The sequence below is a fragment of the Chroicocephalus ridibundus genome, chromosome Z, assembly GCF_963924245.1.
Source record: "Chroicocephalus ridibundus chromosome Z, bChrRid1.1, whole genome shotgun sequence".
Classification (NCBI taxonomy): Eukaryota; Metazoa; Chordata; class Aves; order Charadriiformes; family Laridae; genus Chroicocephalus; species Chroicocephalus ridibundus.
The window spans coordinates 73200782-73228141 of NC_086316.1; the positions used below are offsets into that span (position 1 = coordinate 73200782).

General features: G+C 37.2%; 1 protein-coding gene across 2 annotated transcripts in view; it reads left to right on the plus strand.

Moving 5' to 3' along the window:
• The first annotated feature begins 29 nt into the window (after positions 1-29).
• The window catches only part of LMBRD2 (LMBR1 domain containing 2), a 34045-nt gene continuing 6714 nt past the window's right edge, over positions 30-27360 (plus strand). The window contains exons 1-17 of one of the 2 annotated variants that reach the window (XM_063319808.1): positions 30-339; positions 7964-8193; positions 8647-8726; positions 10568-10663; positions 11417-11584; positions 12349-12559; positions 15578-15652; positions 15998-16111; positions 16706-16889; positions 17747-17928; positions 18699-18832; positions 19033-19138; positions 19890-19987; positions 21744-21847; positions 23422-23468; positions 25243-25345; positions 26603-26732. In XM_063319808.1, the coding sequence (XP_063175878.1) occupies positions 8020-8193; positions 8647-8726; positions 10568-10663; positions 11417-11584; positions 12349-12559; positions 15578-15652; positions 15998-16111; positions 16706-16889; positions 17747-17928; positions 18699-18832; positions 19033-19138; positions 19890-19987; positions 21744-21847; positions 23422-23468; positions 25243-25345; positions 26603-26732 (2006 nt within the window). In that variant the 5' untranslated portion in view covers positions 30-339; positions 7964-8019. The remainder of the gene's footprint in view (positions 340-7963; positions 8194-8646; positions 8727-10567; positions 10664-11416; positions 11585-12348; positions 12560-15577; positions 15653-15997; positions 16112-16705; positions 16890-17746; positions 17929-18698; positions 18833-19032; positions 19139-19889; positions 19988-21743; positions 21848-23421; positions 23469-25242; positions 25346-26602; positions 26733-27360) is intronic. The other variant, XM_063319806.1, reaches the window with a different exon arrangement.

Below are 27360 nucleotides of genomic sequence, written 5' to 3' on the forward strand. Positions count from 1 at the left end.
AGACGGAGGGGTGTGGGGGGGTGCCTCCTCCACCTCCCCGTACCCACAATGCTTTGCGGCGGCCGTGAGGACGTCAGCGCTTGGCGAGGGGCGAATGGCGGCGGCGGCCACGGTCGCCCTGAGGCGGAAGGAGGCGGGCGCGGCCGCTGTTGTTTTCTGCGTCGCGATCTGAGCTCTCGTTTGGTAGACGCGGCGACAGGCAGGATGGCGGGCGGCGGTGCTCCGCGAGGGACCGGCTGCTGAGCACGGCGGGGGGCTCTGTGGTGAGGGAGCGGCGCGGCCCAGGGCACCGTCGGGCACCGCGGGGAGGCCGCAGAGGTGCTGGAGCCTCTGGGAGGGGTGGGTGCAGCTGTGTCCCGCTCGCTCCGAGCCGGGTGTGTGGCCCTGGGGCCTGAGCAGTCCCGGGCTGCCTTTGAGGGGGACCTGGAGAGGAGGGAGAGGAGAGGGCGTGTCTGGGGGTGTCCGAGGGGGGCGGGAGGGACGTAGGGTTAAGGCGTGTACGTTGATGTTTGTTAAGCGCCTGCAGACTTTGATTGTGTGCTCCTTACAGGCCATCAGCTTTAACGGCTTTGATCTGCAGTGGCAGTATCTGGTGTGGAAAACCAGAATCGTGCTGATAGTGACGTTTTACCGTGAAAGCGTTTGGAAAAGCTTTTGCCATGAAGGCCTAAAATTGAGGGACTGAGGATGTATTCTGGGCCTGTCCCTAATCAGGCTGGTTTAAATTCTGCAATCTTTTCACACCGTGTTTCAGCTGTGTGCCAGGCTTTCCTTCAGTAATGCAGTTCTTCGTGCTTTCTCTCCAGACTACTTGTTTTGAAATTGGTGGGGATGGAAAACGAATTCTGAACACACCTACAACTCCAGTCTTAGTCAGCGGTTGCTTGTAAATGCTGTCCTTTGTCTGTTGCGTAATGATGGAGAGATGTGCCTATAAAATTGAAGATGGTAATGGAAGCCATGGCAAATCGTACACAACTATTAAGTCAGATACAAACAATGATGAGACTCAAATCGGCATTCATATAATCTTAAAAAAGAATTTGTTAGCCATTTCCAGTTTTAACTAAAGTCATGGCACAGTTTTTTAAAGGTTAAGTCGATAATCAAATGAGAGGTGATTTTTTAGTTTTAAAAAATAAGCTGATTATGTTTAAACTGTTCAGCAACCTCTGTTATTTTTGTCACTCTTTTCATTTTTCCCTATTAATGCATGGGAATTTGAAAGAAGAATTTGTTGAAAGAAGCAAAATAAAATTATTTTTTAATTAGTTGGTCTTATTGCAATGTTGGTGGTGTAATCATGTGATTGACTGCCTTACTGACACTTTTTTTGTGTGAATGTATTAGTCTGGCAGCCAAGATGGCAATTTCTATTCTTTTTTTAAATTCCTGTTGCAACTGTACAGCTTTTTCCTCCAAGCAAGTTGTTCTCTTCAATGTGTTATTTCCAGAGCATTCCTCTAAACCCTATGAAGACGTTAGGCTCTGTGATACTTAATATCCTTTATTAGAGGATAAGGCAGCACTGTGTAAAGCAAATAAACTTCCTGTCGTTTTGTGCTGATGGTCCCTGCTTGCTTTTGAACACAAAAATCTCTATATGCCTTGGTAAAGCTTTTGTTTTCTATTTAATACTTTGTTGGAGAACTTAGTCTCCCACTAAATTGGAGAATACTGCTATTTTGTGTGGAGTTAGCATATTATTTTATAGTTTTTTTCTTGTCATTAGCATTCGCTAAATACTGATATATAAGCAATTAAGTGTTTAATCAATTTAAAATGTTTTCATCATTGCAAGATAGCTGAAATAACAGGTACTAATAAAATATCAATCAGTACATAGACTGAGTAATGTTTCTTAGAAAAACAAAGCTGTGCAAATTGTGTTTCCTTGATTCATTTCAGAGGTTATTTCTCCCAGACAGTGCAATCGGATAACTTCTCTTGTCAGTTTTCTTGGGCAGTTCATGGCTATTTTCTTTCTTTAGGTAGTATTCTCACTATGCTGAGATTAAGCAGCTCTTGTTATCTGCTTATAAATACTTACTGTTGCTCCAAGCCGCAAGGGTCAATGTGTAATAAGGAAGTAAAAAAACCCCAACCAACACCAAAAAACAACAAAAACTCTAAAACTAAACAAAAGAAGAAACTCCTGACAGCACACTAAGCAGACTTAGATATGAAACTGCCTGAAGGGATTATTTTTATTGTTACTACACCTCTTGTTCTCTTTTTAAGATTTCTAAAATGTGAAGTTATCCCATTTTGTTGTCTAAAGATGAAGTAACAAGAGCTCTTAGTTTTGGGCAGTTCTATCAGTCCAAAAGGTCTAATGATGCCTGTAAAGTGAAGTCTTACTTCAGGTTTCTTAACAGCATAGTTTTGCAGAGTACAGCAGGCTTGAGAAACCTGCCACAGGTGGTGTTTCTCTTTGGCCAAGTGAAATGTACTGGAACAAATTCCAAATGAACTAGCAAACTATTCCCTGACAGAAGGGCAAAAGGTCATCATTGAACTGGCCATTGATATTTTGCTGGAGATGGCAGCTTTCAGTTTATACTTGCTGCCGAGTTGTGAATTCAGCTTGAGGTGGGAGAGGCTGTCACACAGCTGTTTTTTTCAGTATGCTGTGGCTCTCACTCACTTTTATCCATTACTGTCTTTGATACCTCAACATCAGGTGATGTTGTGTTTTTTTCCCAGATATAATTATGGTGTTTAAAATAGGGTAAGGCAAGGAAATCTCTAGCTGCTTCATTCTTCAAGTGTTTTAACTGAAATATGCAAGATTTCTAAAAATGCAACTTTTCCAAATCTGTTTGATGATCTTTACCCTAGAATACTTCAAGAACAACAACAATGAAAGAATGTAGTAGTCTAAAAATGACTGAGCTACCAAAGGTACAAAAAACAGAAGCATGGTGGCTGTCTTTATTGCTAATTTTTGAAGGAACAGGGAGAACTACAGCTCAGCAGACTAGTCTGCTTCCTTTTGAATTCTTGAAAAAAAATCTGGAACAAATTGTTAAAGCAGAAGCTGCTGCCTGAGCATTCACACACCATTCAAGGAGTCACACACACGACCTGTGTCTGTCACTGCTTGGACCAGGGTCCCTTTGCAGCAGGTGACCCCAGTGGGCCAACTGGTTCCTCTTTAGACTCACACACACTTACTGTCAGGCGTGGTCCATCCTTCTTCAGGCTCAAGCTGGCATCAGGTTTTATAAAACTAAGTAATTTAATTGAAAGGTACAGCAGCAGTGTGAGCCCAGGCTGGGTGCCTCCTGAGAAGGACATTGAACAAAGAAATCTCTGGGCAATTATACTCTTGCAGTCTATACATCTGCCCCTTATCCGCTCTTCACGTGCCTTTTAGTCCAATGGTGATTTTTGATCTGGGGTCTTCCAGCACCTTGTTGGAGTCTTTTTCTGTGCCCAGGCAGGCTGGCCGTTGACTGTCCTTACCTTGTTGATGTGCAGTCTCTGCTGATGGTTGTCGCCTCCTTAACTTCTGGTTTAGGCTTCTTGTGCACCTGCACTCGCTGGCAGAGCGTGGGGAACTGAAAAGTCACAGACTTCGGGAAAACACTGCCAAAACATTAGTGTGTTACCCACATCTTCTGATACTAAAAGACTAAATACAGCATCGTACGAGCTGCTAGGAAAACTACTAAGAAAAATGACTCTATTGCAACCTAAAGGCTCCAGCAAGTCTACTTATGCTAAGTAAAGCTAGGCAGTGTACATCACACCATATTATAACCCTAAGTAATTAATTATAATTAAAGCTTACTTATTTAAGCTAAACAACTAATATCTCTTACAAAAAGCTATTTGTAAGCCTGTAGAATATAATAGCAGAGTAAAACCGTCACTTTGTCAAGGACAGCTGTTGAAGTAATCTAACTTATGCCACAGATAGGCCTACTGTATACAAGAAGATCAGTTGACGTCTTATATTTGGTCTTTAATGGCACTTTTGATTCTGTTTCTCAGGATGTTTTTGCTGGGGAAGAACAGTTAGGAACAGCTACAGTTGCCATTAAGGAGGACAGTTCCTTGTCAACTTCTCTTCAGTATTTGCACAAAAAGTTTCCAAAATTAAATAATGTTATTATTAAAACTTAAGAAGGCACGATGCTAAGAGGAATTGCAGACCTTTCTGAGTGTGGTAGTGGAAATCAAAATGCCTTGAAGATTCAGAAGCCTGTGGGAGGGGAAAAGGTACAAATGAGTAGAGTTCTGTGTCTGAGCTTAAGCAGGAACAATCAACTACACAAATACAGGATAGAGAAGAGTGTTGTGTTTCTTGGATGGAAAGAATTTGGAGGGCATAATAGGCTGAAAATGTGAATGGAGCATCATGCAGGTTGTACTTCTATGTATACATTTTGGTAAGGTATGTAAAGCAATGTTTACTCTCTGTTCAGGCCTTCTCAGGCATTACCTGGGATACTGCCTGGATTCCAGCTCAGGGCAGAAGGATGAAGGTAAGATGGGGAGAGCGTCAAGGGCAGCAATGAGAAATCTTCAGGAAGTGTCATGTTAGACTGACTGGAAAGGGTTGAAGCACCATTACATTAGTTTGCAGAATGAACAATATGCTGGTAAAACTCTTTCCCACAAAGTTTGAAGAGAATAAAACTGTTGTACAGTCTGATCTGAGCTTTATGATTAAAGGGGTACTTGAGTCCATTTTAGTGAGACCAAGGTACTTTCCTCACAGATAAGCTCTGCTCTTTTTAGCCCTTCTTTAAGATTATAATATTGGAGTGTCTTTCTTGTTAAAATTGGTGCTGTTAAAAGCTCTAAGCAAGTGTGGGTTTTTTCATTCTCTGCTGTTTCATTTAGTAACTCGAGTATTTCTGTACCAGGTAGGGTAGTTAGTTCATTTGTAATGTAGATGGTCATGAGTGTGGTTAGTCTTGAGGTTGGCAAGGTAATTTAATACTTTTGATAATAGGGAGTCTCCAAGGGAATTAAGTGTGAACTGAGCCCTTTATTGTGCTTGCAAGGACTTACTAGATGTGTTTGGACTCCAGAAGATTTCATGTCAGAATTTTGAAATGTATGTCCTGTATGGTGGTAACCAAACTCTTTCATTCACAACATTAAAAACTTACTGATTTTGTCCACATCTGAAACAAAGCAAGAAAATCCAAAGCCTACACAAGAGCATGTCCTTGTCTTTTATTGGTTAAGTTGCACTCCCAGCGCCAGTGTTTCAGCTTTGATCTTGTTTGTATTAATCCGTAGCTGTCCAGAAAGGGAGTATGCCAATATATACTCTTCCCTTTAGAGTTAGGAATGTCATTACTTTTTTTTTCATTGCTTAATAGGAGCATCTTCTAAGCAGTTAAAGGTTGTGTAGTACAAGAGAACTCTCTGAAGTAGTTCATTGATCTCAGGAGGATGTTCTTTAGGGGTTCAGGAATTTCAGCCAGCTGATACTAGGGAGCCATGTGTTAATAGTGAGAAGCCTGTCTAAATAAAATGAAGAAGCATAATTATGGATAAGGAACTTGGCTTTCTTTGAGTTAACAACCAGCTTCAGAGGCAAATGCTGCTTGCCACAGGAAGGCATGGCTTTACAGCCTGCTGTAATTTATTTCAAGGTCTGAGATGAATAATTCTAGTAGCATGGGTCCCAAACAGGGCTGTATTCTTAGGCAGGATTTAGCACACAGTAAGAGTTCCTCTCAAGCATTGCATTTCTCACTTTGTGGATTTTTTTCCATTTAAGCTTTTTGTGCTGAGAACTAGTTTTAAGTTGTTTCTGTCCAAAAATTTTGAACTGTCATTTTGAAAATGTATATACATTATTTCAAAACAACTCTATTTGTCATCAGTTGCAGTCTCATAAAAAATAGGCCTTCTCTTTTGTATTTTCAGACTGAAATAGGAACCAGGTGAAGAACAGAAAAATGTAGTTTACTTTGATAACTGCAAAGTTGCTCTTGGCTTTGAGAGTGAGTTAAGTTGTGGTAGGACTCAATTCCCTGTCTATTTTAGCATATTCAGTACACGTTAATAATCTTTTTGTAATTCCCTCATGGTAGTAACTGAGCTGAGCACAGCATCTTGCACAAACACTTTTCACCTTCTGTTTTGATAGCAGCATTTTAGCTGTGACTATAGTAAAAAAAAAATAAAATTGTATAGGTGTGATTAATGGAGGGCATGCTGTATAATTTTTTTGTTTACATAGCATAAGGTGTGGCTATAATGGACAACCAAAGCTATGTATGTCAGTAAGTGCTGCCTTAATAAAGTCAATACATAGTATTTCTTTTCCTTTTTTTTTTTTTGGGGGGTGGGAATTTGCTACTATACTATCAGTATAAAAGACTCTGTTTTCTGAGGAAAAAAGAGTAGTACAATAGAATAGACAAGGACTTGCTTAGAATAAGTGATTGAGAAATAGGTTAGGTATTCTGCATTCAGCATTTACAAATGATCTACACAAAATGTAGTACAAACAGATGAAGGGGATACTTTGACCTAACAGGAATGCTGATGATATGAGAAATGCGTTAAATGAAAGGCAGAATATAAAAAGTAAGTGTATGCATCTTTGATAAGAAACAGCAAGGTAACTTGAGCTATTTTCAGCGTATGGGCTGCTCTGTGTCTAACAGCTGATACGGAGTAAACTGACTGCTCTCACTATTTGGAATTTAAATATGAAAGTAGAAAAATGAGGGGAACCATCTTTGGTGAAAAATCATGGAATGATTATTCTGTGTGCCCTCAAGGAAGTACTGGTATAACAATCTTTAGAAATTTTTAGTGGAAATAAGACAATTTTCACTGGTTAGTGCCCTCACACATAACACATCTGCTTAAGCAATATACTGAGAGATTAGCAAAGGAGATGGTTCACTTGAACAAATTATGAAGGGATTTAAAAGTAAATTGAGGAAAAATTTAGTAGTAGTATTTCATTTATCTGTAAAGTTCCAGTGAAAAGTTAAAGCAGCGAGAATACAATAGTGGGGAAGCAAAGGCTATTTTAGTTAGATCAAACTATCTAAGATGGTAGTCTTGACAGAGAAGCAAGTTAACCTGAACAGTTTAATAAACTTTTTTTTTTTAATGTGTGAAGTGCCTGTGGTATAATAATGCTTATTAAAATGGTTAGAAGCAGTTTTAACTACCTATGTAACAAGTCAGTGAAATTTGTGCAGCTTACTGGCCCTTTGCGTAATAGCATGCCTGTATCAAGATGCATGAACTTTCTTGGCATTTCTAGCAGTCCTGACTGTAACACAGAGTAAGTAAACCCAGAAGGATGAGCAAAGCAAAAATATATATCACAGCAAGACAAATAACAAATGAACCGAGACTTTTGTTTGTGTGAAGAACAGAAGAGGGCTAGGAAGGTGAATTAGCTACCACGTTGCCTCTTATTACATGAAATTTCAAACCTAAAAGAGGTACATCACAAATAGACTAACATATACTTTGCTGCATTTTTATGCTCTGTTAACTCTGAGTACAGAATTTAAATGCATAGTTGAGGAACAGTCCATTAACAAGCTTTCCAGAAACATTTAATTTGAACATTTAACCCTTTGTCCAAATTAGCAGATTTCTTCTGAAAGAAAAATAAAAGCAGAATAGATTTTCTTTTGAAATTTATAGTGGACTTAAAAGCCAGGCTTATAATCTTAGTCAAGCACAGAGATTTGACTTTTGGATCTATTGTATATCAAGAAGATGAAAAGGAGTTATCCTAATATGTTGCTAGAAATGACGAAATTAGAATGACACATTACTTTGATTTGTGCCGAGGACTTTAAAGCACCTTCATGAAAATCTTGTTCTTCATCTGATTAGAGTTCTTGTCATGAAATGAGAAAAGTCTATTAATATGTTTTTAAATGTCTGTTAATCAACTTTTTCTGCGTAAATATCCTCTGGATATTTTAATCTAATTAAATGTCTTTCTGTCTTCCAGTTGTGATCTGCTTTCTTAAGTGAGCTGCGCTGTACGGCTGGAGTGAACATTCAATAATGAGTGGTGCAGCGTTGGGCCTTGAGATAGTATTTGTCTTTTTTCTGGCCTTATTCCTACTTCATCGATATGGAGACTTCAAGAAACAGCATAGGCTGGTGATCATAGCAACATTATTGGCTTGGTATCTTTGCTTTCTCATTGTATTTATACTGCCTCTGGATGTCAGTACGGTAAGAAACTTGTGAGACTTTCTGCTTAGTTGTGTAAAATGTATATGGTATTTTTTTAATCATAATTTCAGAAGACAGTATCTTAAACAGCAAATTAATTTTCCAAATAGTATCTTATTAAACTAAACACTTGTTATCTTTTTGCATGACAATGTGTGTTTACAAATAATTTTATTTTTGTTAATCTCATCAGAGAACAAATCTATTTCAAATATTTTAAAATTACATTATTTGTTTATAGCAATTTTTTATCTGCTTAGTCAACATAAAAACACTTTCAGTTTTTTACTTACTTATCCTGCAGATTGCTTGCTGTTTTGAGGCTCTATTAGTGTAATTGCTCCCAAATGTAAACCTGGAGTACAGGAAATTTCTTTAAAAATGGGAATTATTATTTTTAAATAAATATTGTACCTTTTCCTAGTCACTGATATAAATATAATTGTCTTTTAGACTATTTATAATCGGTGCAAACTTGCAGTTAACTCCAGCCCTGCAGAAAGTAATGGCTCCTACGTTACTCTTGCTCCAAGGTATAAGCTATGTGTTTTCTTTATTAGACTGTTTTTAAAGAAGTATTTTATGTTTTTCTCTTTTTTAAATTATAGCAGTGTGTTTTGAAGACTAATAAGCAAATGCTACCTGTGTGATATGATATTTAAAGATTATAATCACACAGGAGGGTGAGGGAAGAAGTGAAGAAAAGTGCATCTGCATCTCTTGGTAGTAATTTATACAGTAGTTCTAACTGATTATGTAAACATTCCTCTTTCTTAAGTGTCATGATAGATTTCTTCTGTTTTGTTGTTAAAGCAATGGAACTAAGCTTTTCAAGCAACCTCGGTTATCTGTGAAGAGAGACCTTGGTGAATGCTTATCTTTTCTTCACAATTTTAAAGACTTTTGACTGGAAAATCTGGTTTTATAAGGTATTTATATACCTTATGAATGAAATTAGGAGGCTTGTCTTATATATAAGTAGCATATCTAATTGCTTATTATAATTGCAAATATATAGTAATGGAAGTTATCTGAAATTTACTATATTCTACCAAAGTAACGATAGCCTGCTCACCATCTTCTGTCAGGAAGGAAGTGACCTCTAAAACATGAGGAATGTGGGCTCTTTCCATGGCTGCTTGTTCTTTAGATGTGTGCAGTGTAGTTATCTGTAAGAGCATTTAAGGTGTTACTTAATACATCCATGCAATGTATCGCCATTTTTGTTTCCCCAAAGCAGAGACTATCTGAATGTTGTACATCCGTGGAAGAACAGTAAAATGCCAGACTTAATGGCACAACATTTTACCCTTTATTTAAGTCTATGTTAGTTAAACACAGATAAATACCCAATTTGAAAACTATTTAAATTTAGCTATAGTTTCAGAACATGCTGATGGATGTTGTACTACAGTATATGACTTGAGTGTTCAAATAGAATTATCAACTTAAGTAGTAATTGAGCAGATACTGTGTTGGTGCAGCTCAGATCTGAAAACTTTGTTTGAAACCTTTAGTCACACTACCTGTCATTCTGTGGTAATTTGATAGTTTTGAAAATATTTAGGCGGTGTACATAGAAACTCACAGCTCAGGCTTAACTAGTTTGACCCTGGGAAACACCAATTATTTCTCAATAGATACTCCTATTAAATTGACTGCATTGCCCCTTGACTCACCATGGCTTCATTACCCAGACAGGTGTGGGGGGAAAAAACCCCCGAAGTGTCTTAGTGTGGATGGGCACTTTGCCTTTTGCTCTTTTTTTACTTAAAGACTCTCATGGCTTTTCTGATCTTCTGGAGCAAATGCTACCTGTCAGAATAGTATTGGGTCGACAAGTCAAAGTGTATACAAACCTGACTGAATCCATCTGGGTGACAGAAAAAATGACTAATACGCTTTTAACAACTAAATGCTCTACATAGTACAGCTAGGTGATGGGGTCCCTAGGTAGTTTTTAAAAACCTATTGCGCTAACTAAAGTTGAATGGTCTTCTGTCTACAGAAATGTTTTGGGGTTTTTTTGCATGAAGAAAGTAATTCCTACCCAAAAAGAAAAATTGTAACCTTAAATTGCTTAATTGCTTATTTCTCTTTAGTCTTTGAGCTACTCTTTTTTTTTTTTTTTTTTTTCTCGAAGAAAGCTGTCTTGTCCAGATATTTTTTTGCAGTGAGGAGAACGATAAATATTTCTAAGTGGTGATTCAGTCTATTTTCTTCTGAGATATTTGACAGTTGACTACTTAGTCAAATAGTAGTGTATTACTTCTATGCTATTTTCAAAGACCTTTCTAGGTAGGGGAATTTATAGAAATTTTTTTTTATGCTCCTGGCCCTACAACTAACAATCAACTTATTTACATTGTTACAGCAAGCAAAAATGTTTCAAACCATGGAGTTATATTCCTAGTGGTATTATGCCAATTTTCTGGCGTGTTGTATATTGGACATCGCAGTTTTTAACATGGTAAGTAAGGCACAAGAATATGACAGACTATGTTATAGGTATAATTTCTAAGTGCAACATCTTAACAGTCACAGCATACTCTTTTAAGACTATATATCACTATTCCATAGAGCTGTCTAATCAGGTATTATTTGCTAGCAGTGAAATTTCTCTAATAATTACTGTACTAAATTGAGCATACTTTTTCTTTTATTCCTTTTTCAGGTGGCAACAATTTACTCTTGGTTCATTTTTATAGTTGAAACTGAGCAATTTATTCATACATGTGTTTATCGATAGATTGTCTGAAAAAAGTGGGTTTTAGGCAAAAGCACACCAAAATAATTCCAGGAATAAGTTGGGTTCTTTTTGAGTAATATTGTAAATTATTTGGCTTTATACTATATAAAGCTATAGATATAGCTACAGCAAACAGGTTGTGTGTGCTTTTGGGTTATATTGATGTGTGGTCTCTGTCCAACCTATCATCAAATAATGATTTTTGTAGCTGAAGAATATCAAGGTTGGTATTGAGTTCTCGATTAACACACATTTTTCATAGTAAAGCTAACTGTATTGTTTTTATCTGCAGTTTGTTTAATGTTAGCCATCAGACCAGTACATCTAGAATAAAAATATATAACTAGCTAATTTTGTTAAAAGCTTCGGAGTCTTTAGCTTAAACACCCTGATCTCAGTATCCTGCCACTGCTAAAATACTTTTTTTTGGTTGGCTGATATGGTTTGGTTTGTTTTTGTTTGCTTTCCTCCTAGGATTCTGCTACCTTTCATGCAGTCATATGCTAGATCAGGAGGGTTCTCCATTACTGGAAAGATTAAAACTGCATTGATTGAGAATGCAATCTATTACGGCACTTACTTGCTGATTTTTGGAGCATTTTTAATATATGTGGCTGTAAACCCAAACTTCAATTTACAATGGTAAGAATAATGTTGTAAGCACTTGCATGAGTTTTTACGAAATTGTCACAGGTAATCTTTTCTGTAGATGAAATGAGTCTTTTTTAAGAAACAGTTTTAATTGATCTGATTTTTGCTAGGCAGTTGAAAAGTTCTGTTAATGTTTTTATGGAAAGGGATTTTTTGACTATTTATAGAGATTTGTCTTTTGATTTTCTGATTTTGATATGTATGGCAGAAGAATCCTTTTATATTTGCAATGTTTTTTTTTCTTCCCTACAAATGCATTGCAAATTACGGCAGAAGCTTTCCCAGTGTTTTCAGAATAACATCTTTTTAAAAGTCAGTATTTCCTGTGTAGTGCTTCTGTCTACTAGATTATATTTACAGGTCATAAGGTAAGTTAAAATAATCAGCATTTATAACATTGCTAATGGTCTTCCATACTAGATACAGTAGTAAACAGTCATGTACCTCACTTTTGATAGATTTTTGAAGTTCATGCTTCCTAAAGGAACATACTCATTTGAAAACAAAGATTTTTGTCTTCCTCCAGAGGGGGAAAACACATGGGGAGATACAGAAAAATTGTGGCAACTATAAGTATGGCCAAGAAGCAGACTGGCCCTTGGCAAGAATTACAGGTGATGCTAAGTCTGTTCCTGTAAACTTGAAAGTCATATTTGTGCATAGATACTTCAAGGTTACTTTCTTGCGAGTAGGGTAGGAGGATGTTGTTTGTTTCTTTTTTTCTTTTTTGTTTGTGATATTCGTTTTTTCCTTAGGAACCAACTTCAGACTATTGGGATAGCCGCTGCAAACACATGGGGTCTCTTTCTTCTTGTGTTGCTTTTGGGTTATGGTTTGGTGGAAATTCCCCGTTCTCACTGGAATGGGGCCAAGAGGGGTTATCTACTCATGAAGACCTATTTCAAGGCTGCCAAACTGATGACCGAAAAAGCAGATGCAGAGGAGAATTTAGAGGATATTATGGAGGTAAGTAACTAGCTTTTGTTATGAAATAAGTGAAGGCTGCTGTTAATCATCTCTGAATTTCCTGATGTTGGGCACTTGTGGCGAGAAAACTCAAGTAGCATGAAGCTACTGTGTGCCACTGGATGATGCTTGATCCTGGGTAAAAATCAAAAGAGAAATAGTCCCTGAAGTGCAAGTTGATAGCCATTATTGTTGGTTTTATTCTTTTGTTGACCCGTTTGGAATAATATTGATTGCTAGCAAATAACATTCCAGAATGAACTTGAAAATCATAGAATAGTTTGGGTTGGAAGGGACCCTAAAGGTCATCTAGTCCAATGTCCCCTGCAATGGGCGGGGGACACCTTCCACTAGATCAGCTTGCTCAGAGCCCCATCCAATCTGACCTTGAATGCTTCCAGGGGTGGGGCATCTGCCACCTCTCTGGGCAACCTGTGCCAATGTTTCACCACCCTCACTTGTCGTGGATCAAAAGACAGATGAGCTGATGGAGTCCTCCTCAGAGGTCAGTCACTGAAGAAAGAGAGCCATTGAAGAAGAGCCCACTGGAGAAGATCCGAAGAATAGGAGCCCTTGGAGAGGAGCCAGCCTGATCCCTCAGCTTTTATACTGAGCGTGGCAGGTGGGATGGAATGCCCTGTGGACAGGTCGGTTGGGGTCACCTGACCTATCCACCAGTGTAAGCCTTCCACAGGGTAAACAACCGAGTCAGATGACACCGGTTGCCCCAGCAACAAGTGTGAGCAAGAGCCTCTCTCACTGAACAGAAAGTTGAATCTGCTTCACCCCAAACCACGACATCACTGTAAAAGATTTCTTTTTCAGAGTCTTGACTTTACTCTTTGCCTGAAAGTATAGCGTCCAGATGTTTGACTGGTGTTCATGAAAATTGTGTTTATCTGCTTTTATGTGCTGCTCCCAGTATATTTCTGGAATCTTGAGAAGACTTTTCAATTTGGATTTGCAGGACCGTGCTATGTGCCTTTTGAGAAGAGAATATATAGATCATTGTTTTTTTCAAAGAGTGTTTTTTGAGACTGTATTTATTGTTCTTTGTGAGTGAGCAACAGGCTCTAATGTAGTTCAAGAATAGAATGGAAATGCAACCCATTGAAAAGCTGTTCCCTGTTCTACTGCTTTGCTACCATGGCTTGAAAAGAATACTTCTGAAGAGTTGTAAGGTAGGGTGGTAACTTCTTCTGTGATATGTCAACAAAAAATAACAGTAGAATCTTCGTTCTTCGATAATAGCACTTTGAAGAAATTGCTAAAAACATCTGTGTGGGACATAACTACATAACTTACTATAAAATGCGCAACAAAAACTTTGTTTACCAGGCTAGCACTTAGAATAGAACAGAATAGAGTATTTCAGTTTGAAGAGACCTACGACAGTCATCTAGTCTGACTGCCTGACCGCTTCAGGGCTGACCAAAACTTAAAGGAAAATATTAAGAGCATTGTCAACATGCCTGGAGGGGGAGATGCTGAGCTCCAGTGACAGGGCACACGGAATGGTTCAAAGCTGTGCAGGGGACATTTAGACTGGACATTAGGAAGCATTTCTTCACCAAGACGGTGTTCAAACACTAGAACAGGTGTCCTAGAGAGCTGGTCAATGCTCTAAGCCTGTCAGTACTGAAGAGACATTTGGACCTCATGAAGTGAAGTTCAAAACTCCTGAAGTTCAACAAGGCCAAGTGCAAGGTTATGCGTGTGGGTCCGGGCAGTCCCAAGCACAGATACAGGCTGGGCGGAGAATGGATTGGGAGCAGCCCTGAGAAGGACTTTGGGGTCCTTTGATGAGAAGCTCAACATGAGCTGGCCATGTGCGCTTGCAGCCTGGTCTTGAACACTTACAGGGAAGGGGCATCCACAACTTCTGTGGACAACCTGTTACAGTATCTCACCACCCTCACAGTGAAAATTTCTTCCTAATATCTAATCTAAATCTTCCCTTTTTCAGTTTAAAATTGTTACCCCTCATCCTATTGCTACACTCCCTGATAAAGGCCAGATTGGACATAGTGGAAGATGTCCCTGCCCATGGCAGGGGCATTGGAACTAGATGATCTTTAAGGTCCCTTCCAACTCTAACCATTCTATGTTTCTATAACAATAATCCCACAACATGATGAAAAATTCTTTGCCACAGACTAATCAGGTCTCTTGTCATCGTTCCCTCAGGAGATTTCAGAGGGTATCCAGAAATTCTGACAGTCATCTGTTGGAACAGCCTTTTGTATATGCCTAAGGACTGTATATCCATTTAGCCTCCCATGTCACACTAAACAAATACAATTTTTCTGTCTGCTAATCATCCTATTTGACAGGATTTCTAAGCCTTTACAATTATTTCTGTCTTCCAGACTCTATAACTTATATCTTTTTTTTTAAACTGCTGTTAGTAACAACAAGAAATCATCAAAATCTTATCTCTGCATTGCCAGCAGGATAAAGAATAAAATCTAGTTCTCACTAAGCCTGATAAACTGCTAGAGCCAGTTCTGACACAACTTACCTAGCTGTTAGGTAGCATCGTTTTATTACTGATGAACGCCAGATGGTGTCAGAAGTGAGCTATGTGAAGATAAATGTGAGGAAGATATAAAAGGAAGTAGTGTAAAATGATATTCATCAAGCTTCTCAAAGTAATAAAAGTGAAACTAAACCAGGTAAGATAGAAATTCCTCCTTTTTACCTACAACTAAAACAAGTAAGCATTTTCCATTTCAATATTCATGGATAGAAACCAAGCCTCCACACATTCACAGAGTAATGTTTGCACACTTGACATCATGGGTTTTTTTAAAACAATACGTATATGTTCTTTATAAATACTCCTTCAGTTATCTTTTTTTAGATGTCTAGTAAAGCTGTGCCTTTTAGGAAGTTATTTGTTTTTAAGATCTCATGGTTATTTTTTCCATTGTGAGGGATGAAACTCCTATCTGACCCTGTAGAATTTTTAAATCTATTTAACATAATGAAACAACAACTTTTTTTTTTCCTCAACAGGAAGTCCGTAAAGTAAGTGAGAGTATCAAGTATAACCACCCTTTAAGAAAATGTGTTGATACAATACTGAAAAAGGTAACAAATTGCTCATCTTCAGCCATAATTGTTCAATTTGGGAGGGGGTGCTTCCTGCAGCTACTGAATACTTACTTGTACATTATTTTCTTTTCCCCTTAACATAAAATCTCTGATTAGCATCTTGTGAGTTTCTGACCAGACTTTGAGTTGAAATTCATTGTGGAATGCTTTCTTATGGTGTATGTAATTATCTGCTGTATTTTAACATATGTAGTATTTTAGAAAAATCTACAGTTAAAGTGAGCTTTTCAGTTGCATGAAATGCCCCAAACATTTACGAATAATTTACAAAGAGCACGTGCTACTCCTTCATCTTCCACTTAATTTGCCTTTTCCTTCTAGTGTCCTACTGAGTACCAGGAAAGAATGGGTAGGAACATGGATGATTATGAAGATTTTGATGAAAGACAGAACAGTTATCCCAGTGAAAAAAGTTTGGTCAAACTTCACAAGCAGGTATATTAATAAATGAGAGAACGCCTCACTTATGCTAATGTAATTAGAATAAATACTAGTCAAAGGAAGGATTTTCAGTGCACTTTACCTGAATTGCTGAGTGTAGTGGATTTTGGGATTGCTACTTAACAGAGACTTCTCTCAGTGGAAGAAAACATAGAAGTTTAATATCCCAAGTGATCCCCAGATCCAATTTCTGGATATGTAAAAGGTCTTCTTGTTGCGTTATAACTTGATAGTGTTTTAACTGTCTGTGAGTAAGCCTTGTAATGGTTGATTGACAATGCATTCTAAAACAGAAGTTGTAGTAAAAGCTTGGTATTCACTAAGATGCAAGAAAAGGGGAATGTTGGAAAAAGTAGGCTCTTATTGCTACAGATAGATTGTGATGAAAGAACTGCAAAACGTAGGAGTCATGTATGTGGTCCTCTTACGATTTGTATATTTAGAGAATTAACTGCCTGCTTTTGTGAGTATGCAGAATTAATCTTTCCAATTCTCTAATGTAGGCATTTTTAAAGGATTTTGCAAAGCGTTTCTCTCATTTCTTGAAACAAATACATTGTAACCATAGTTTCTTGGAATTTATTATAGGTAATCTATTCAGTACAGAGACATCGTCGTACACAGGTCCAGTGGCAAATCCTTTTAGAACAAGCGTTTTACCTGGAAGATGTGGCAAAAAATGAAACCAGTGCAACTCGACAGTTTGTTCATACCTTTCGTTCCCAGGAACCAGAGAATAAAATTATTCAGTATTTCTACACACCAACTGTTGGTAAGTGCTGTCATGCAGATTTTGTATACATAAAGGAGTAATTGGTACTGTTTGGTAATAACTGATTGTTTTATGTAAAAAATTCAGTTACAGTAAAGGGAAGCAAGTGTGCATCTTAATGCATTTATGTACTGGAATAGCCATCAGGTATTGATTTATGTTCTTGACCATAAGCTTAAATTTTTTTACAAATTTAATAGCAGTTACATGTTCTAATAGCAATAGCAAACTTTGAAACCTTAGAAGAAGAAAGAAAATAGCAATTTTAATTTTTTGATCATGTCTACCTTCTACATTTGTGGGATATGATTGAGGTGGCACTGCTCTTCAGTAAAGCAAAGAGGAAATGACTCTTCATCTGTCATGTACCAAACTTTAGGTTATGTGGCTGCTTGTGCGTCTTTTTAGAAAGTGTCTTCTCTTAATCATGTTTTAACTTCTAATTTGTTGTGCACTAGCGATGAGTTTTTTCCAGGTAATAGGACAATATAATTTTACAGCCTAAGTGTTGTTTCTGAGAGAGTAACAGAGGAACAAAGAAAAAGTGGATCGCCTGTAGTATCTGGGCCAAAAGTTGAAGAGTTGTGTTCTACACTCCCACCTGCCCAGGCAATTTGCAAAGTTTGCCTTACAAATCCCACTCTGTTTTCCTCGGTTGTGCCTATGATTACTCACAGCTGAGCCAGATCTGTAGGCATTGGAAAAGCCTTGAAATTAAGTGTGTGACACCACAGATTCTAGTCTTGACTTTAAGGGTGTGCATGCAAGAAGTTCATAGTTTCTGTAAGGGAGTTCCATTTCTGGTTGTGTAATTTTCATTAACCCTTTCTGGATGTGTGTGTGTTTGTTTTTTCCAGAGTGGTATTGGGAGTGTCTGCTACGACCGTGGTTTTACAGGGTGCTTGCAGTTGTTCTGGCCACATTCTCTGTAATTGTTGTGTGGTCAGAGTGCACATTTTTCAGCACAAAACCGGTTTTATCGCTATTTGCAGTTTTCATACAGCTGGCAGAAAAGACATATAATTATATATACATAGAGGTAAGTTTGAGATAATGACTCAAGAAAAATGTTTTCAGATAGATTGTTATTGCAATATTAGGAGACCAGATTGATTGAAAAATCAGTCTCTAAATAATCTTTCAGAAGGTCTCTAAAATGTATAATACCAAACTTTGTTTCTGTGGAGAGAGTCTGCCTTTTGGCACTTCTTACAACTGTCCAATATGGGCTAAAGATGTGACCCAGTTGACCTGAATATCATGTGTAATTTGTGAAACGTTAGCGTAGGTCTTTAGACTTTGTGTCTGATCAACCATGTGTGTGACCTCTCTTTCCTGAACAGGAATTTTCTGCTGATCAGAAATCCAGTCACAGGTGTGGCTAGCATAGGCATGCACAAGTTTATCAGTAAAGGAACTGAGCTGAAAAATTCCAATATACTAACAAAATAAGTTGAATTGAAAACACTTGTTTTTATCACTTTTTGTAGGAATAAATATCAAATTAGTCATGGTAATATCAAGGCAATTACAGCAATTTCATTTACTTAATAAAAAGAAGTAGAATAAAACGTTCCTAGAGTTAGTTGTGTTAGCTTGTATGAAATGCAGAACATTGCTACTATCATTCTCAATTAAAATTAGTTGAAAAAACACCTGAAACTCTTCTCAGACCTGGTGTTACTGTCCCACCTTAAAAATGAAAAATTAAACTACAGTGAACCTTGCATGCACAGACTACTATGTGCTGAATGCATTAAAACCTTTAGTAGAGTTCTACATTCAAACAACTATTTTTTTTCTCTCCAGATGGCCTGTTTTCTTACCATCTTTTTCCTAAGTATCTGTGTTTACTCTACTGTCTTCAGGATCCGTGTATTTAACTATTATTACTTAGCTTCACATCATCAGACAGATGCATACAGTCTCCTTTTCAGTGGCATGTGAGTATGTGGCATATATTCTACAGGTTTTCTGTCAAATACTCAATTTAAAATGTCCATGAAACTTTCATTTATAATCATATGGGTGTAAATCCTAATGAGCTGCACATCATGATTCTGTGATATATCCAGTTATGATTTCTTAATATTTTTAGTGCAAGAAATTGTTTTAAATGCTGTTGCCTCTTGCATTGGTGCAGGTTATTTTGCCGTCTTACTCCACCATTATGCTTGAACTTTTTGGGCTTGACGCATATGGATGCAACAATCTCTCACAGAAACACTCAGCCAACGGCGTACACATCTGTAAGTATAGAAAATGAGATTTTGAGGCTTCTATATGGTTTGTCGAATAAGCAGAATATTTTTAAATACTCCTTATATTAAGATTCAGACATTCAAATCTTTTCACTAGTATTAAACAGGGTGGAAATACTTACTTATATACCAGGAGTTTGGTAATGACTGCTAGCTACACAGCAGCCATCAATAGTTCAGTTTTTCTGTTTTGGTCTCTTTAGCCTAAGAAAGTAAGGTATGAGGCTGAAGAGTTCAGACTGTTCTTTAGTTCCTAATAGCTTTAGCTTCCACTGACTTCAGTGTATGGGACGTTTTTATAGACAAGAAGCAAACCTAACTTGCCACTGAAAACCATTGAGTTTGGTTTTACTGCACAACCAGTTCTGTAGGACAGCAAGTTACACCTCACATCTTTGTCGTTAGCAAGTAGATTCTTTGTGTTGTCCAGAGACTCTTTTCACAGCAGATGAAAAGATCCCCCAGATTTGAACTGGTTCTGGATTGGGTGAGAAAACAAGATCTAGCATCTTAGAAACCTCAAAGGAGATACACCGTTAGAGGTGGCCTTTATATCTGGGCGTTCACGATCAACTCTCTGAATCAGACCTGTGGTGGTAATACTTACCTATGTTTCAGTAACTGTAAAGGATTGTGTGTTTGTGTGTTGTGGACTGAAAACAGTGAGATGGCGCAGTCTTTGTGGATATACATAGAATATATCTGATAAGAGCTTATTCGTGTGGATTTTTTTTTCTAGATAATGGGATCCATGAGAGTGCTGACCTTCATTGCAGATGGATTCTATATATATTACCCAATGCTTGTTGTCATTCTGTGTATTGCCACATACTTCAGGTAAGTGATTTGCAATTCAGATCCTCCATGTTTCTTTACATTAATAATTTCATCAGTCAGGAAGAGATTCACTTCTCCTCTTCTAGCAGTTGAGTTGTGAACTATTAGTAAAGATGCAAAAACTAAAAGAATAAATTGCTGTTTAGATATGTGAAATGTGTACATTTTAAGAATATTGATTGTATTAACTTGTAAGTAACTTGTGGGTTTTTTTTCTCCATTAAACTTCACTCCTAGATTTTGAGGTCTGATCTGTTCAAACTTTGGAGCCCACAAATACTTAGATTCTGCTTCTGATATTAAAATTACCATAAGAAAGCTATGTTTTCAGCAAGGTTTTTCTGATAAAGTAAGAAGGATTAGCTGAAATTTTACATAATGAACTTTCTAACAGATTCGTAACAAGTTTCTGATCCATCACCAGACTTCAGATTGGAAGCACAGTTGTTTAAATAATTTGATCTTGTTTCCCTAAGCCACAGTTTGTTGGAGGCTGGGAGGGTAATTGCAGAAAATACTGTTATATGGTTGCTTTATCCTTACATTTCGAAATGTCTGCTTTTGATCACTGTAAGGGATGAGATACTTCAAGTCTAACATTGCTTGGCTATATTTATGTTGACTTCTTCTATTTTGTGTTACCATTCAGTCAGAAGCAACGTGTATGTTTTGAGTCAAGTAGAATGTAGTTAAATGCCTTGAATGTCCATCAGTGCCCTATGCACACCCATAGATAGTAAGACAAGAAGGATCCATTCCTAGGTTTTCCCTGCTTACCTTTAGGTTAGGTGACAAAATTGGTGGTGGAGGCAAGAAAAGCCAATGACAAGAAAATAGTTTGTGTGACTACTTGTCCGTGATGATCCTGGGTCTTGAATGCCATAGTGAAAAGGAGGAAAAGAAACTAAAGGAGATGAAGTTGCTTTGCTTGAACTTTAATGCCCTCTAATAATTCAAATATATGCAAAAAAAAAGAATGCTTAATTAAAATCTATCAAGGAAAGCTGTCTCTCTTGTTTAACCCAGCAGTCTTAAAGTTCAGGTAGTATAGGAAAAAAACTTTTCAGTATAAGTATACAATGAAGATAACTTTGAACATAATATTGATGCTCCAGTTTGGAGAGTGGAAAACAATAGCAGAAACAGCAGCTGTGTTCTTTGGTGTGAAGTTGAAAAGGTGAAAGTGGTTTTGTGATATCTAGTTCCAGGACTAGTTTAAAAAGATGGAGCAAACTTATTATCTGACTGCTGCCTGATGGATATCCAAAATGGCAGCCAGCATCCCTACCGCTTAAGAGTATGCCACACATTTTTCCTGACTAAAACCTGAGATGAAGGTGGCTTTCCTATGTTGTAACTGTTTCAAAACCACAGAAATCACAATAGGCATAATTTTTATAATAATGGTCCTCTGGCAAAGAAGATTCAATGAGATATCATAGATAGAAATTCTCTTATATCTGAGAACATTTCAAGCAGTTACCTTATCTTAAATCATTTGTACTACTCTCAGACTAGTTTTATCTCTCTTTTTGAATAGGGTTATTCCATCAGTTTTAATTGGATTTCGGAACATGTCACTGTTCTGAATTTTCTGATTTCTCAGCTAGTATAATAATCTGTCTTCTATATTGCTTTTTCACTTGAATTGTCCGTAAATTTCTGAACAAGTTGTTTCACATTTTGCAGTATAATAAATCTAAACTATTAATTGTAAATTATCAAAGAAAATTGCTTCTCCTTTTGCTTTTAACAGTTTAGGAACGCGTTGTTTGAATCTGTTGGGATTCCAGCAGTTCATGGGGGATAGTGAAATGACCTCTGATTTAATTGATGAAGGAAAAGAGCTAATCAAAAGAGGTAAGTTAGGTCTTCTATCCTCGTCTTCCTGCAAAGTATAATATGTTGTTGTGTTAAACTTGCCTGAAATGTTACCCAAAAAAATGCACATAGCTTGTCAATATTTGGAAAACTGTACTGAGGCAGTCTACTGCACAAAATGCAATAGACTTACAACATTGTGGCACTATACAAATCACAATTGGTTTGGACCAATTGAGGACCAATTGAGGACCAATTGACTGCTGAAATAAAGTAGCAGCTTTACTCATCCAGTATCTGAATTTGGAAGGCTCTGGGGAGACCTTACAGTGGCCTTCCAGTACCTGAAGGGGGCCTACAAGAAAGCTGGGGAGGGGCTGTTTGCGAGGGCATGTAGCGATAGGACGAGGGGCAATGGCTTTAAACTAGGGCAGGGTGGGTTTAGATTAGACATTAGGCAGAAGTTCTTTATAATGAGGGTGGTGAGACACTGGCACAGGTTGCCCAGAGAGGTGGTGGAGGCCCCATCCCTGGAGACATTCAAGGCCAGGCTGGATGAGGCTCTCAGCAACCTGATCTAGTTAAAGATGCCGCTGGTTGGACTAGGTGACCTTTAAAGGTCCCTTCCAACCCAACACATTCTGTGATTCTATGAATATTTCTGAATGTTTTACAGTTCAGGTAAGTGGTCCTCCTCTGAAGTCATTACTGATATAATAATAAACAAGCAGTTATTTGTGTAATCTGTCATAAAGGATAGTTAGCACTTAATTTGTCTTTATCATGAACAAACTCATTTTCATCTCTCTTTGTGTCAGTGTGTTGATTGAGCTGCCCAAATTCTTTCATTTTCTTTAAGATTTTTTGTTGTTTCAAGTAATTGTTTTATCACACAAAGCATGTTGTTCTGTAGAGCAGTAATCATCTGCTGTTTTGGAGAGTTTTTAATTTTTTAATGTTAATTTTTATTGAAAGTGTTTCTTGAAAGCTGTTAAAAGCTGTTGTGGTTCTTAAGTAAATGTTTAAAACTAAAATCTCTGGAGACAGTGTTACATTATGGAATATTTTCATTCTCCTTTCCTAGTTTATGAAAAACAAAACCTGGATTTACTTAAGAGTAGGAGTATTTCTTTTTTTGGAGAAAGAAACGTCTCTCATTCCCTTAAATACAAGGTTACCATTTCTTTGTTACTGTGATGTTACACTTCCAGGTTAATAGCAGATAAGGACATAAACTATTTGGGTCATATTTTGGGCCTTGCCAAACTTCAGCAAGGTTCTCATTCAGTCGTGCTCAAGTTTCTTCTTAAGATCATACTTTTCCCAACTATTTCTTAGAGGTTTGTTTTGGTTTTTTCTTTACTAGCTGGTATCCAAATGCCTTGGATATGATATGCTTTGACCCAGGATATCATCATGATGAATTCATTTTAATGGGAAACTCCACAATGATAGGCAAACAGCTTTGTTGTTTATTTTGTTTAGTTGTACAAGCCATGTATTTCAACAAGAATGTTAGTTAACTTTGGATCTTCATTGTTTGTTTAAAAAAAATCGGTAATGATTTTTCTTGTATGGAGCTCAGACAATTTTTTTTTTTTTTTAATTTGTAGAAAAAAGAAAACGACAAAGGCAGGAAGAAGGTGAAAACAGAAGAAGGGTATGAGATTGTTTTGGCTAACTATAATCTTAATATACTGCAATATCTGATAGGCTTTGCCTTTGCTATTTAATTCAGCATGATCTATTTCATAAAAAAATAAGACTGCAATAATTGATGGAATATTTAAAACTGCAGAATAGTCTTGGCTGGGGGAGGGAATAATTTACATTTTAATTTTAAAGGATAAAAGGGTCACACTACTCGGTGTGCTGTGAGAACGGTGTATGCCAACAGGTGTAACAAGCTTTAAAAAGGCTCCTGATTTCTGGGATGCAGAACAATCTGAAATGGCTTATTATCAGTCGCTTATGTTGATACTGTTCTGCTTGAAATAACTGCAGTTGCAGTGTCGTCATATTCACTGAAATGGGGGCTGTACGCTTCTCCCAGACTTAACCCGTTGCTTTGTGTGCTCATTGGAAAGTAATTGGCATGGATTATTATTTTTTTTTCAGAGGAGGGAATTAACTTAAGACAGAATTAATACTGTTACCACTGAGTAACAAACACAATGTTTGATTCAAATTGTACTTTGCATACTGAAATGAAAGATTTGTGAAGGCAGTCAATCTGAATAAAAAATAATTCAAGCACCTTCATTTTAAGGAACTTCAGTTAACTATAGCTTTAGTTTTTCATTAATTTATAGCATTTGGAATTGAGTATAGAAAGTCATAATCAAAGAGAGAAACTGAAAGGATGCATTCAAAAGGTGAACTGACTAAAGGATGGGAAAAGTATTTTCTGCAGAAAGGCAAGATAACACTGGGACTAAAATGGTTCAGCTTTTCAAGCTCAGGGTTACTTCATTTCTGGATGACAGCCGACACTGCATAGACCTTCTGATCCTCTTGCCACCATCACATAATTTTAAAACTTACAGTGAAACCAAAAAGTAGCAAATGCATTATGCATTTAATATACACTGAAATGATCTACACATTAAGCAACTATTTTAGTTCAGCAGCAAGTTCAATTTTAGATGTTACCTGGTTTTTGAGTTTGCATTAAATACTGTAGCACATTCATTCCTGAAACTTTTGTGGCTTTTGAGAGTGTTATCTTCTACTGGATCGTTGATTAAATGCTTGATTCTTCTGCAGCTTAGAACTGTAACATACGGCATAAATTACCACAGTAACTTTTAGTATACCAGTTCCTACCAGTCCATAATCTGGAATTTTGGTAAGAATCTGAAACGTAGTAGTTATTGGGTCAATTGGAAAAGTTTCTGTTGAGACTATGAAATTGTCTCCTAATAAAAGCATGAGACATTTTCTTCTTCAATATTTCGCTCTACTTCATACTTAAATTTTTACATACGAAAACATGGTGGAATGGAAACACAACAGAACAAAGAGTTTAGTATACATGGCCCATGCAAATGGGCTTTTGTGCCGTCTGCATCCAGTTATTTCACCATTCTACCACTAGATGGAAGTAGAAATCAAAAAAAGCGACATTCCTACGGTAATTTAAAGCAGGTGAGTGAAATTTGAGTGTAGATTTAACATGTAGTTTGTTTTCTGCAAGTCTTTTTTTCTGAAGAACAGTTATGGTAATTGCTTTAGTGAAGGGACATCTCTTGAGTTTAAAGCAAAACAAAAATTATTCCTGTATCAAGATACTGAACAGGAACATTTTCAAAGTATTACTTTCGTAGTCTGATGTGATTGATGAATTAGCTGCAATATTTTTTGATCCTATGTATGCTTTTGTTGTGTTATTCTTTTCTCACAGCTTGTGTTTTCCTTTTTTGTCTTTTTTCCAGGAATGGAAGGAGCGGTATGGAAATAGAGATGATTCCACTAGAAACAGAGTTGTCCACACAGACCAAAAAGAATCCAGTTTCTCAGAGACCAATATCAATAGACGTAAGCTTTTTGGGTTTTGGAGGGACCCAAAACTTTGTTTTGTTTTTTAATATCTTGTCTATGCAGCACTGGCTGTGTAAGTAGCTTCAAATAGATTCGTCTTTGTCTTAGATGGTGTGCTGATACACTCCCTTCTGTGACACAGTGCCATCTTGCCTATTAAAGACACCTGAAAAGTGCTGTATTTCCTCCCATGTTCAATACTTCAACTAGTTGAGGTTGGAGATTCTGGCTAGTCTCAATTACTTGGTCTTCTTATGGGACATAGAATGTTTGCAGTTAGAGTAGCGGTTGTCAACAAAGAGACTTTATTTAGGATGTGTCTTGAAGTTGGGAGTTCTAAAACTTAAAATTTACCTCTTATAGTTGCAAACGAACTCTCTCAGACTAGAATAATGGATTAATCAAATAAATGACCAACAGATGTAAAGCCAGCAGGATATCACACTACTGTATATGTGTTCATTTAATAACGTCTGTAGGCAAAAAACTTTTTTATGGATGTGCTAAACTTCAAAAAAAGTTTGTTTGTCACAGTGTTAATGTTTTTTGTGTATTTTATGCACCGTTCTGAACTAACAAGTGCCAAATGACACTGAAAAAAGGAAAAAAGGGGAGGAGGAGGGAAGCTTAGAACATGCTTTTGAGACAACTCTGGTAGATTTCCCCCTCCTTGTAACCAAGTTGGAAACCCAGATTTTCAGTGGTAGACTAACTGAAATTGTATGAAATTATATTTTTATGTTAACCATAAGAATATGTAGCATTCCAATACCAAAACAAGCCGTAGGTACTGGCCTAGTGAAGGTGTCAGAGTGAACTGCAAAACAGCTGTATTTCTTTAATTCATGAGATCGCCTCTTTAAAACAAACAAAACCAAACCAAAAAAGCATCCAGCTAGCGTAGTTAAAGTGGGAAGTTGAGAAGATGAATGGGTGGTTGGTCAATTGATTTAAAAGTGAAGTCTGCATGTAATTTCCAATTTTCTTTGATTCTTTGCAAAGTAGATCTCATCCTACTTGAGTGGCAAAAGAAAAGTTGTAGTTACATTGCTATGGAGATACACAGATGTAATACTACAAATGTGAGCATGTAGACAGATGTGGTTTAATATTGAATCTACTCTAAATCATCACACTTACACTTTGGTTGAGATAGTAGAAATTATTATTCTGATATTTTAACTTTGATGTTTTCACACGCTCCAAGGTGTTCATAGAGTAAATGAGTGTCTTTCCTTCCTTTTACCTGTTCAGCACTATCAAAGTATACCCGATCAAACGGTAGGACTGAAAGAGATAGAATAGAACTCCTCCAGGATGCAGAACCGTTGGATTTTAACGCGGACTTAATTAATGATGACCCTCTTGAATTGGACTCGGGAAGGTGAGGAATCTTCTGTGTTACTTACACTTAAAGGATGATGCTAATGTTTTCTGACCTATGACAGCTGTATCAGATGGTTTCATAGTAATAGTTTGGTAAAAAAAAATTATCATCTTGCCTAGCTGTTTTCCTTTCTTCCTTTTCCCCTGTGATACAGGATATATTTTATAACCAGTTGAAACCTGAAGGTTTTTCAGTTTTTTAGAAATGTCTGAGTAAGATTTGAGTTGAATATAATTTTCTATATTGGCATAATCTGAAAAATACTCCATATAAACCCAGAAAACTCGAGAATGACCTGCATACGTACAATATAAGGTTTTGACTAATTTGCTACAAGACTTTAGAAAGCCTACTTGATTTCTCTATATGAAAATCATCATAAAGGGCTGCAAGAAGGAAAGCTGGCTATTGGAGGACCAGTAGTTGCAGGAATACACCTAGGGATCAGATCTTGGAACGACTGGAGTAAATTAAAATCTGAACTTACTCAAAAAAAAGTCCCAGACTGCACAGCGTAGCTCTCTCTCTAACAGAGAATTCTGTGATTCTGTGGGTGTGACTGCAACACCAAATTTCCTCAGTTGTGAAATAGAGTATTTTATATAACTGCTAATCTCTGCTCATA